This window comes from Anomalospiza imberbis, chromosome Z, assembly GCF_031753505.1.
Source record: "Anomalospiza imberbis isolate Cuckoo-Finch-1a 21T00152 chromosome Z, ASM3175350v1, whole genome shotgun sequence".
Classification (NCBI taxonomy): domain Eukaryota; kingdom Metazoa; phylum Chordata; class Aves; order Passeriformes; family Viduidae; genus Anomalospiza; species Anomalospiza imberbis.
Window position 1 is genome coordinate 36767857 of NC_089721.1, and position 12699 is coordinate 36780555.

General features: G+C 37.3%; 1 protein-coding gene across 2 annotated transcripts in view; it reads right to left on the reverse strand.

Moving 5' to 3' along the window:
* Positions 1–12699, reverse strand: part of RHOBTB3 (Rho related BTB domain containing 3) — a 30418-nt gene that overhangs the window by 7815 nt on the left and 9904 nt on the right. For both annotated transcript variants that reach the window (XM_068176930.1, XM_068176929.1), the window contains exons 3-10: positions 12242–12434; positions 10287–10438; positions 9365–9476; positions 8182–8550; positions 5804–5916; positions 4125–4236; positions 1469–1642; positions 123–289 (exon numbers count right to left, since the gene is read on the reverse strand). In XM_068176930.1, the coding sequence (XP_068033031.1) occupies positions 123–289; positions 1469–1642; positions 4125–4236; positions 5804–5916; positions 8182–8550; positions 9365–9476; positions 10287–10438; positions 12242–12350 (1308 nt within the window). In that variant the 5' untranslated portion in view covers positions 12351–12434. The remainder of the gene's footprint in view (positions 1–122; positions 290–1468; positions 1643–4124; positions 4237–5803; positions 5917–8181; positions 8551–9364; positions 9477–10286; positions 10439–12241; positions 12435–12699) is intronic.

The window sequence follows — 12699 nt, forward strand, 5'->3', positions numbered from 1 at the left end:
GATTTTACCCCAACATGTTTCCTTGGGAACAGAAATTGCTCTTAATATTTTTAAAATTTCTGAAACAACTTATTAAATTCAACATATATATTCGTATTTGATATATACAATAAGTACCATACCTTAGCTTTTTTGAGCAAGCTAACAATACTGAGGCTTGTGGAAGCCAGTTCCCTGCTAGGCATGCTCTGAAGCTGCGTGATGATGTAAAGTTCACAAATATGCTGGAGTCTCATTACTTGGTACATCTCTGCACAGATCAGCAGAGACATCGCTTGGAGAATACTGGCTAAATAACAAGAAGACACAAGTTACATGTATTTTATCTTTTTGACAAGATGATCAATGCTACTTTTCACCGCGTTTAATTTTAAATACCTAACAACAAACACAAAATCAGACTGCTGTGATCACCTTGCTTTATTTTTTCATTGTTATAAATTTTTGTTTGCTGTATCACCTTATTTTTCCAGATAAGCTATTTAATTAAGAAGAAAAATGTGTTTAGAACTTTTTGGCAGATAGGTGTAAAGAATTGCTGTCAATATTGTGGAACTTGAAGATGATGAGTCAAGTGCTGCTGATTTATTTAGAGTAACTGACAATTAATAAGTGGATTTTGCTAAGTTCTCTTTTAGACAAGCACTTTTATGATACAAGAACATATAGCCAAAAGTCCAAAGACAAAAAAGAGTGGCATTTTTTAAAAATATAGCACAGTGGTTGCATTTTTACACTGATAAACATGGAAATGTTAGGTGGAATGAAAAGAGAAACATGGAATATCTAAGAATAAGGTAGAATAACTATTTCAAAAGAAAACAAAAGCAAAACTACATATCACAATATCATTTATTCATTAAATCAAGGAAAAAATAGCTACATTTAAATTATGTTTTAGATTTAGTATTCAGATTTTCTTCTCATATGAAAGATAAAGATGGAGATGTAAAGAATATTTTAGCTCAATTTTTCTTGCCAAACACTCCTGTTGGCATATTTTTTCTGGGTTTACATACACATAAGATAATCATGTGTGTAAGTAAGGTATTCCTGCAATTTAACCTTGTTTATAATAAACTCTGTTATATGCATGTTCAAGAAATGACAAGTTGAACTTTTAAATATAACACAGAATCCAAACTAGAAAGCAGTATTACTGTAATGTAAAAAGAAAATTACAAATATTATAATGGATCAGAAATGAAATTGCAGCTTCTTTGAGTCTTGTTATGTGAGCACAAAGCAAATAAATAGATTTTTTAGAAATATTTATTCTATTTTACTTGTATAGGACAGATTTCTTTTTTTATTGCAAAATACAAAAATGTTACATTTATTGAGACACTGCACATTCAAATATTGGCATTTTTCAATTAAATAGGTGCTGCTACATTACTCTCTATCAATGCCCCTGCTATGGAAAAATGAGTTACAGATATAGAACTATATTTTACAGTTTCCTTACCTGGGCAGCAGGAGTCAGTGTAAAGGTACTCTAGGAAGGACAGGAAAGTGTCTTTGGAAACCCCATACACTGGAACCAGAATGCTATTTGCTTCTAGATAATTACCATTAAACATAGCTGCCATAACCTCACAGCGAGCTACCAGAACTGCCCTGTGGGCTGGTACAGTTGCACCTGCAGGATGCAAGACAAAAATAAATATTCAATGATTTTATATAACACAGAAAGATCTTCATTTTAAAGCTCATGTCTTCTTAGGAGGTCTTCACCTCACTGAACATGATTAAAATGTTGAAAGTTGGCAATGACTAACAACACATTCACTGCATACTAGTTAAGATGAATAATGAATAGTAAAATAAAACAAAATCAACAAACAAAAAATTAATTAAACCAAAATGCAATAGACTAAACCAACTGATAACAGACAAAATAGAATAAATCTGTTCACACTAACTGAACCTCCAGCCCACTTCATAAATATGCAGTGTTATGTAATTGTTATGCAAATGGTTAATGGTTGGATTTGGTGACCTTAAGGATCTTTTGCAATGTGAATGACTCTATGAAGAGTCATTTAAGTTCACCAGTAACCCTGCTGATTATTAATATTTGTACAGAATGACAACACAAAGCAGAAAAAGGCAAATTTTTCCAGATGAAATTCCATTAAGTCCTGTAAGTAAGTAGAAATTTAACTAGATTAAATACTGTGCCTAAGTGAATTTCATTAATGGCAGTCTTATGAAAAAAAACACTGATGATTTTTTTCCAGAAATTTATTAATTTTCTACTATTTGCAAGCGAACCCTTTGCTTTACTACAGCATTTGGAAGACCTGGAGAGGCCAAAAGCCTGGGGAGATAGAGGCCTTTCAGGCTGCAGAGTCCAGCTGGACTGAGCAGTCCAGCTCAGTATGCAAGGAAGTGCCAAGCAGATGCCAGTCAGGACAGCAACCAAAGCCAAAATGAGCATTTAGAGTTGTATGTAAATGTTTTAATAAGCAGATCAAGTGACATGCAATATACTGTATAGACTTACAAAGAAGTTACTGTTTTAATTATGCCTTTAACCAAAATATTGACACCTGAGTAATTCTTTGAAGCCTTCTGGCATTTTTTGTCATTTGTTCTGTTTCTACCCCCTGTACTTCTACTTTCAAAATGTCTAAGCTGCATGCTTTGTGTCCTGTATGTGCTTGTGAATGGACATTTATCTGCTAATAAAGACGTTCAGTCACATTCTGTGTATTTACACAGACATAATGGGCTCCTGTTTTTCCTGGCTCTCATACTTCTCTAGGCTAGAAAACTCAAAGCAGTGCCAAATATCTAAGAAATTGCTCAAAAACTTACAAATTTGTTTGTCTGGTTAAGATTAGGGCCTTCAATTTATCTTAGTAGTTATTTAATTTTGATACATCTACTCTGATTGGTGAATTAGAGAAAAAAATTTGGAAGTTGGATCAATTATTAGAAAAACAGTTCACATTTTATTAGTGGATAAGCATGCATTTTTAAAAATACTTGTCAACCCATTCAGAGATTTGGGTTTTATTTCTGTAAAATATATAGTGTTGTTCTGGTTTCATCAGCTTCCCACAAAGACTCTCTCAGGAGAGTGACACTGAGGTGAATTGTTCATGTCATTGAGCTAAACATCAGTATTTTCCTCTCCTTTGCAAAGGTATTTTTGTGGTGTCTTTTCTGTGTGTTAAACAGAACACCTAGAAAGAGTCTGCTTGTCCTTTTGTGCTTATGTTTGAGGAGTTAATGATTCATATTTGTCCCTGAGATATACATCTGAGAATAATTAAACAACTATCTAATTCTAGAAGGCCATTTCTGCATGAAGGGTGAGTATGGACAGACTGAGAATAGTGTTAGCTTTTAAAAACCAGCTCATTCTTATTTTCACAAAAGCATGCAACACATTTCTCACACTGCATCTTTCACTGTAATGGTGAACACATTTAATTTCCTCACAAAACATTGAATCCTGACACTTCAGCACATCAGGCAGTAAAATGAGGTGGGTGTCAGTGGCACCAGATCTGCTGGTCACCAAACCTGGGTGGCAAGGACAGCGAAACCAGTCCCTGTCAGCTTCTGAGGGGACAAGGGGGATGTTGGCATGAGCAAATAACCACCAAATCTGCTCTTTTCACTGAGGACAACTAGCTCAGAGATAAAGCTCAAGCCTCTCCCAGGTTTTATGATAGGGAGAGCCCTTGAGTATGTCCTAATGCTTGTGCAGCTGGGAACAGGAGTGAGATAAATAAAATAATAAAATAAAATAAAATAAAATAAAATAAAATAAAATAATAAAATAAACCAAAAGAAAAGACTGCAAAACACAATGGAGTAAACCAAAATATAATGAAATAGAATATAAAATAATGTAAATCAGGGAGGGACAGTGTGCCATGACAGGGAGAGGTAATTCCTATAGGCTCAGCCCAGATGAACCATGCTTGGAGTGGACACTGCTAACGGGCATCCATAGGGACAAGCTTTCCCTGCTTTCAACAGTGACAGCAAAGCACTCTATTTCCTTAGTTTTGATGCCATGGAACATGGTCACCTCTATATCCTACATTTCTGAAGAGTGGGAAAAAGGATAAAGCCTGGAGGCCAAGGGAGTAGAGGTACTGTACCTTGTATTTTGAAGATTACATCAGCCAGCACAGGTGTGTTAAAGAACAGCCTGAGAGAAGTATTATACAGCCGTGTTATCTGGTGAGACTTGCAGTGCTTTACAGTGTTTAGCTGAAAAATAAATTGGCAATAAAGCACTGTCATGTGTGGCTGCCCACAGAACTAAATATTATGGGACATCATTTATATGGGAAAATAAACAACAGCTTCTGGCATGTGCATTCCTCTGCAATCACCTTGTATCTTCTAATTTCCTATTCCCTGCAGTGCAGCAGCTCTAAGGGGTCTCTTGTCTCTCACAGTCACAGCTCAGCTCTCTCCTTGGTAATCTTGACCTCCGATGAAACTCCCCCACCCAGCCCCTACAGGCAGATTGGGCTTCATCAATTTTCTGAGTCCAAACCTTTGCATACATTCTCTGTCCAGACCCAATGCTGCAGCAAAACGAGGTTTGAGGGCTCTGGGGGGTAGGGATGGGACACAAATCCACCCCACAGTGAGATGTACAGAGGCAAGGCAGCTGGAAGTTCCGTGTTTATATTGCCCTGGAATTGCCTCGACAGAGGCAGGGGGAGCTCACGGGCTGGAGCACAGACTCCTCTTACAATAACCTGGTAGTGTCAAGACCCTCCAAAACCCAGTACTCCAAGTAAGTCCTCAGTTTTGGTTTTCTTACCTTAAAAATGTAATCTAAAGCTGCCAAAAGGAACAATATTAATATAATGCCGCTAGATTGTGACAATTGAAATTCAGATGAGGTTGAATGTATGGTTAAAATGTTAAATTTATAATTTTGATAGTTTTACTAAGAAAAATCACAATTCCTTCTTTTTGGCCTCCAAAAATAAAAAGCTTAAATGAGAAATAAGAGTACCCTGAAAGCATAAAAAAAGAATAAAAGAAACTACAACAGCTCAGGCTCACTATTTTAAAAGTCTTCAGGCTCTCCAAGGCCAAACCTATAAATGTTTTAGCTGTGGGCACTAAGGGCTGGTAAGCCTAAGACAGAGCAGTCATAAGCTGAAAACAGTTCAGTGACTTTTTGATGTCTATATTGTATTGTTCCAAGAGAATCTGAGAGATTTTCTCTTCTAAATCAACAGAAATCATTAGAGCAAGTTCTATATTATCAGGAAATGTATATGCTCCAAGAAAAGATGTCTGTAAAAACTAATTCTATATTAAAACTAATTCTACATTGTTACTTTTTATTAACTTAATAATATGTTACATTTTTGTGAGGTCTTCTACTGAATTAAATATATTGAGTTACAGACAGTTTTCCAATCACACCATTTACATGAGAAACCACTCCTCTGGATCTACTGCAGAAGCCTAACTTTTGGCTTATGTTTCGGAGCAAATCTTTCCTGGGCAGCCTTTATTACATGGGAATTAACAACTCATAATCATATTGCTGGACAATGTTCAAAGCTGTGAATATGAGTAATCCTTTTATAATACCTGCTTTTGTGATTTTTACCAGTTACATTAATTCTGCATGTTACATCTGGATCTCTGTGTGTGTGCCTGCAAACTACCCACTGAAACCATTAAAAACTACAGACTGTTTAATACAAAGTGACCTTAAAACAAAGACTGACAAGAAAACCTTGCCTACAAAACAATCTCTCAAAAACTTAAGTAACTAATGGCGACTCAAGGGAGTTAGATGTACCTTCCCTGGAGTTTTCAGGATGCATTTAACTTTCTCAAGCACATGTTCTGTTTTATCTGAATCCTTCAGCTTCTTTCTTATGTCCTCTTCTAATCGCTCCCACTGGAAAGCACCTACCACAAAAACAGGGAGAGTCAGATTACAAATCAGCATGGCATAGGCCTCAGCAGGCAGAGTAAAGATGACATCAATGCCAATCACATCCTGAAGAAATGGTAGGGGGTTTATACATGAATGAGCCAGACCTTTGCTTTTAGGAAGGGCACAATGCAAATCTTGCACATTAAATTTCCATGGTACTTTTTATAGTGCAACCAAGTACCAACAGATTTGAGCATCTCACTTGGTTTCACACTCAATGTATTAATTACTTCCAGTTCAGTCACTACATATTGCAGGAAGTATTCAGAAAAAAAAAATCCTTAATGTTTCAACATTTGTGGAATTTTCTTAACTTCTGCCTGAGCTGGTGGCTGCATTGTTCTGTAGGGGTCTGAACTATAAAAATTTAATGCACAGTCACATTCTCAGTCCTCACAGCTAAAATCAGCACAAAGTTTGGAGTAGAATTATTTTATTCTTGTTTTCCCAGTCAAAGCCATGACATTCACTGACGTGTCTCAATAGCTTTCTTGGAAAAATGAAGAGAATAAAAACAAAGATAATTTATCTTCATGAAGTTTGCTGGCGTTACGTCTCAGAGTCACCATGGGACTTTGTGGTAACTTTCAGTTCTAACCCAGGACAAGAAGGAGACAGAAATAGATCAAGCTCAGTGACAAGCCCAACTCAGCACAGCTCTGAAGATGCTCTGCTGTCAAGAGGCTCAATCAGTCCCTATAGCAAGCACACAGCATCCTCAGCTCAGTTATCTCCCATCTATACCACACTGGATAAGGGTTTATAACCTCATGGCCATCATGTCACAGTTCTGAAAATCTGAAAACTATGATTTGCTCACTTCTCAGCCTGTACCTCAAGCACCTTCACCTCTCAGGGGCACAATGACCCTCAGGCTGGGAGTTGAGAGTAAAGCAGAGCTCTGCCTGCAACTGCACAGTTTCACAGCTCCTTGGCTGACAAAAAGGAAAGTAAAAAAGGAAAATTAGTGCACACGAGGCACTAGACACAAGCTGTGGATGGTAACAGATGAAGATATTTAAAAAGATCCTTAGACTGGAGGAAAGGAGGCTCAGGGGTGAACTTGTCACTCTTGTCAACTGCCTGGAAGGAGGCTGTAGCTAGGCTGGGGACAGTCTCTTCTCCCAGGTAGTAAGTGACAGAACAAGAGGAAACAGCCTCAAGTTGCAACAGGGGAGGTTTAGATTCAATATCAGGAACATTTCTTCACCTAAAGGGTTTTCAAGCACTGGAACAAGGTACCCAAGGCAGTGGTAGGGTCACCATCCCTGGAGGCACTTCAAAGATGTGGCACCTGGGGATATGATTTAAGTGATGGGCTCGGCAGTGATGGATTAGTGATTGGACTTGATAATCTTAAAGGTCTTTTCCAGCCCAAATTATTTAATTATTCTATGAATTAAAAATACTGCATTTATCCATCACCTGCTGAAAATCCAGTTTTAATACCCTATCCTTTTCTGCAATAAATAAGAACCAAAAAAATCTATTCAGAGATGTTTTTTAGTGAAAAACTTCTTCATCTGTTCTTTATGTTCGTTACTATTTTGGAAAGAGCTGCCTTTGATGTACAAACTCCAACTTAAAGCTGAAAGATTCTCTGAAAGGTTGAAAAACATTTTATGAAGAACAAACAGGCATTGACTACTTCCAGAAAAAAAAACTCCATATATTTCTGCTGAGGATTTCTAAGCAACATCTGAAAATTTAAAAAAACATGAGTGCCATTTTAATAGCTGGCATTAGGTAGATGAGGTCACAGTCTGTACCAACTGGTAGCAAAACTCAAGCAACGCATCAGAGGTCTCCACACTCCAGCCACTTATCACTGTTTTCTCTTCAGCTGCACCATACTCAGAATAAAAAAATACTTGAATTTTCTTAAGTACTCTGCACTCTTGCCCCTGGGTTTAGAACATCCAACCATTTACACTACTTTAAAAACCTAGGATCTGAAGCTGACTCAAACTCCAAATTTTTTTGGCAAAATTTTGAATACTATTGATGTTACCCTATGGTCTAATTTAATTTAGGCCCATTCGATCTGGAATAATTTAGTTTTTGTTATAGGTGATGGTCTTTTTTCATTGTGCATAGTAATTACAAGGGATAAAATAGGTATGGAAAGAAGGTGAGACATCATCTAGCAACAGCAAAGCCATGTTCCTTAGTGTGATGCACATATGCCTTCACGAGACAATAGGAAATGAGGAGCCAGATCTGTTCCCAGCAGGTACCTGAATAAATGAAGTGGAGGATGTCTGGGAGACAAGAACAGAAGACAGAATCCTTCACCACTACCCTGACTGGTAGGACACAGGGTGGGACAACACGGGGGGAGGAGGGGAGGGGATCCCCTGCCTCCACCGCAAAGAGGCTCTGTGCCAGCTGTATGACAGAGGCGTCGTGGATGTCAGATGGGCTCTTCACCCCAAAAAGCAGCATGAAGAGGTGGCTGACAGAGCAGAGGATGATCTTGTGAGCCTCCACTGCAGTGCTGAGGTCCTCAGGGTAGAAGGCCACATCTGCACACTGGCAGCAGCAGAGCAGGTTGTGCAGGTCTGCATTGTAGTGCGAGGCTTCACCCTTCAGGATCGGCATCTTTTCTGCAAAAAAACTCAGGCTGTAAAACCTAAGTTTTACAACCTTAGCAAGTGATAACCATAGGACAACTGATCTTATTAGGTCCGTTTAATTTTTAAAGGAGATATTCAATAAGAATATTTCTTATATGCTGTTTGAGCATCTTGAGTAAAATACTCTAAAAATGGAAATACTTAGTACAGCAAGTAAGTTAAGAAACACTTAGTTTAATGGTAAGTGTCTGTCCTTTCATGAACTCTCTATAGAAAGTTTCACTATAAAGAAACTTTGACTGTATATTCCAAATCTAAGAAGTCTGAGCAAATTTTTAGAACATGGAAGAAGAGACGACTACAGACTTAAAGGTAACTACTTGACAGTAATTTTTTCACTGAACAAATGCATCAGATGCTCAGAAATCACATAAAGGTACGTACTTCTCTCCCTTGCTTTATCTGCAGCAAACAAAAACACTGTTTGATTATACTGTAGAATAACGATTCATGCTCTAACAACTTTCTTTTGTAATCTGTCTGTTAAGATTTTATGTAAAGCTTTTATCAATTCATGTTTTCGTAAGTCCACCAGAAAACCATTCCTATTAGTTATACCTAAAATAAACTAGAAATCCATTGCAATGTTATATATTGCCACACAATTTTCCCCAAGTAAATTAAACTATCACAAAAAGATGATGCAACATAACAAGAACAGCTGACAATAGATAGCACAGCTCATAGTAACAATTGTTACTAAAAAATGTAGTAAAAAATATTAATTGTGCAAAGAAAGTGACACACATAAGAATTATGCTAGGGACCACCTATCAATGATCACCTGGCTGTTCAAGCTGAGGTGGCTGGACTCGATGGCACTTCTGCATCTTTTTCCTTTTCTTCATTTTTTCAGATGACTTCTGATTCAAACTTTGGATCATAAAATATTCCAACTAAGACAAAAAATATTTTTTTAAAATCCTTGTTATTTACTAACAACCTATACATCAAATTAAGGGGTATAACAGGTTCCGTATGCAGGGCTAAAGCTACTGATATTATTACCAGTCATTCAGGAGAGTCCCAAAACTCCTAACAAGAAGCTACCATATTTAAATAGAACTAGCACAATTTAAAAGACTATTTATTCAAATGATTGTGGTTAATTCTTGTGTATTTAATCTTCCTAGAATTGACAGACACAAAGATATTAAATTTACCTCTTTAGTTATTAATTGTATCTTAGGGAATGGCCTCATTCAGCTGGGTGTAATCCAGCAAGATAAAAGGACAAGAATACAAGTGAAAAACTTACTGCAGTGTGTCAAATGGCTTCCCTAAATCTTCTTACTTAAAACCAGAGCAACCTCGGTACTGCTAATTCAGATTGCATCATAGACTCATAGAATCCTAGAATGGTTTGGCTTAGAAAGCACCTTGAAGACCACTGAGTTCCAATCACCCTGCCATGGGCAGGGACACTTTCCACTAGATCAGGTTGCTCCAAGCCCCATCCAACCCTGCCAATAACACTGCAAAGGATGGGGCACTTGGAGCCCCCCTGACCATTCTGTTCCACTGTCTGACCACCCTCACTGTGAAGAATTTCTTTCTAATATCTAACTTGAATTTTGCATTGGTGGGAGCTTGGCACTTGGTGGAAGGGCCCATGTGTGTCTCCCCTGGCTCTCTGAAGCCCTCACATCAGTCATGCACCTTATGCATGTTCCACCCTGTTTCCAAAACTGCAGATTCTCACTCACCACTCCTCCAAAGTATTTCTGGATGTAGAAGTCATTAAGAGTGTGCAGTTCAAGGTAGGTGGCTCCAAGTTCCTTCGCAAGCTGAACTCCTTCAGAAGTTGTGACACAGCTCCTCCTGTCTGAAGTGCACAGGGGACAGGTGCAAGGCACTCCTGGGTAAAAAGTGATGAAAAAGAACCATTTTGCCCAAATAATGCAGAATTCTTGGATTCCTAAATAACTGTAAAGATATCTTACTTAGAGGAGAACAAAGAGGGAAAACATAGGAATTTTATAGTAAGAAATCTGTAATTACAGAAAAAACCCAACTTCATATTAATCAATTCAAAACACTAGTCAATATACAAACCTCTGTATACATTACATTAGCATTACTTTATTGATTTTGTTAAGGTGGAAGAGTCCAGCCAGATTTATGGATGCCAGATTTGGCTTTGGGTCAATACCTTTGCATGCCCAGGTCTTGTACTAGCCTGCAGGTGTTATCATTCATGAATGTCACCCTTAAACCTTTTGAATTATTGTGGCCTGTCCATGCAGGAAGTATACACAGTATACTGTGGAAGAAGAAAATGTCCACTCCAGACCAACCCTTAAAGGGTTTGTCCGTACTGCAGGATCTGATTCATTTACATGTACTTCACATACATTTTTTTTAAAAACCAAAATAGGTACTTTTAAGATTATGCCATTTAAATGTTAAAAATCTTCTAGCCACACTGGGTCAGCTTTGCTTAATGACAGTAAGAATATGCCAGCCATGGATGTGCTTTCGAATGTGCTGTGCGTGCTCTGTGCTAATGTCCTCTGCGCTAATGTCCTCTGCCTAGACCTATGGATAACGTAATAAAGCAGCTTTTTCTGTGTTTTTTTAATCATTTGTTTTGGCTGCAACATTTATCACTACACAGGATTAAGATCTTAATCATCTGTATGAGCAAACTGATGTGTTCACAAATACCTCCTAGAAAAAAAAGGGTTCTGTAAGTGCACAGCAATTTGCTCTGACAGGTCCCAGGGTCCAGCCTGATGTCTCTCATGGCCACATTACTTAGGGAGGAAGACAGAAAAAAACTAAGTGGAAAAGAAAAAAAAAAAAAAACAATAGAGGAGTCACTCAATTTGGTGACATCCTGTTCTTAAACACAAAGTGTAAGGAAATGCTTGGGGAATACAAACAATTTACCAAGACCTTGCCTTTAGAATGGGAGATTTATTAGTCCTGTATAAATCAGAGCATGAAAGCTGTTGGTCATGATCACTGAATTACTAAATGGAAGAAACTAAATATTTAACTGTTATGCAGCTCTTTAACTGTCCTTTATCTGTCACTGAGCTAAAAGATTTATAAGTAAACCTTAACAACACTGAGCATTCCATCCACAGAGGATATACTTCATATAGATTAATATTTCTACATACAGTACAAAAATAAATGTCTACATCTACATTCATCACGTCTCTTACTCTCATAAACTCAGAAACATTTCTTTTAGTAAAGTATAATGAAGTAAAAGACAAGCCAGGGTTGTGGTTTTCATTCATTGCTTTAGGAAAAAAAATCCCAGAGAATTTCAAGGCTTTCCCCATCCACTCTCCAGTGTTTTCAGAATGCTGGATATAATTTTAATCTCATACACTAGAGATGCTTTATACCCAAATGTATGTTGCTTAATCCAAATTACTAGATTTAATCCTCATGTGTGATGGCTCCACATGAAGAATCATTGCAGAGGTCAAAGAAGGATAGGTTGCCTTTCATCACTGGGGTTAACTAAACAGTGTTCTTGCCAGCACATCAGTCTAGAGAGCCAAAATACATGTGCATATTACTGTCATCCTGACTAATTGTTTCTGTTAGCAGTTTGGAAAAACAATCAGGTTCTACTGAAATTACACTATACCCTACTTCCAAATGAGATTTTATCTGTTGCTACAGGAGGCTGGATACATACCATTTTTTCTTGCACCAATAGCAGAAATTATTACTGGAATTGAGCAGTGATTTAGTGCTTTTTTTACCACTGGCACATAGCTGTCCTTTAGTTCTTGAAATGAAGTCATGTCATTGACAGAGTATTTAATCACAATAATATCAGCTCCTCCAATGAGCCTGCAGGAAGCATACCAGTCACTGTCAAATATATCCTAAAAAGAAAAAAACACCAATCGAGAATTTACTGTCCATAAAGAAAAAAATGAAATATTTTATATTATTAATGCAAAACTCTACATAATTGTTTTTGTCTGATTAGATTTTATTTGAAGACATGTAACAATGAACAGACTTCCTGCTTTGTAATTTCCTTATTTGGAGAGCAAGTTGTTTGCTATAATAAATCATAAATATTTTCCACAAATTCAGGAATTCAGCAAGAAGAATTAAAAATAGGGTTTGTTAGGGAATATTATT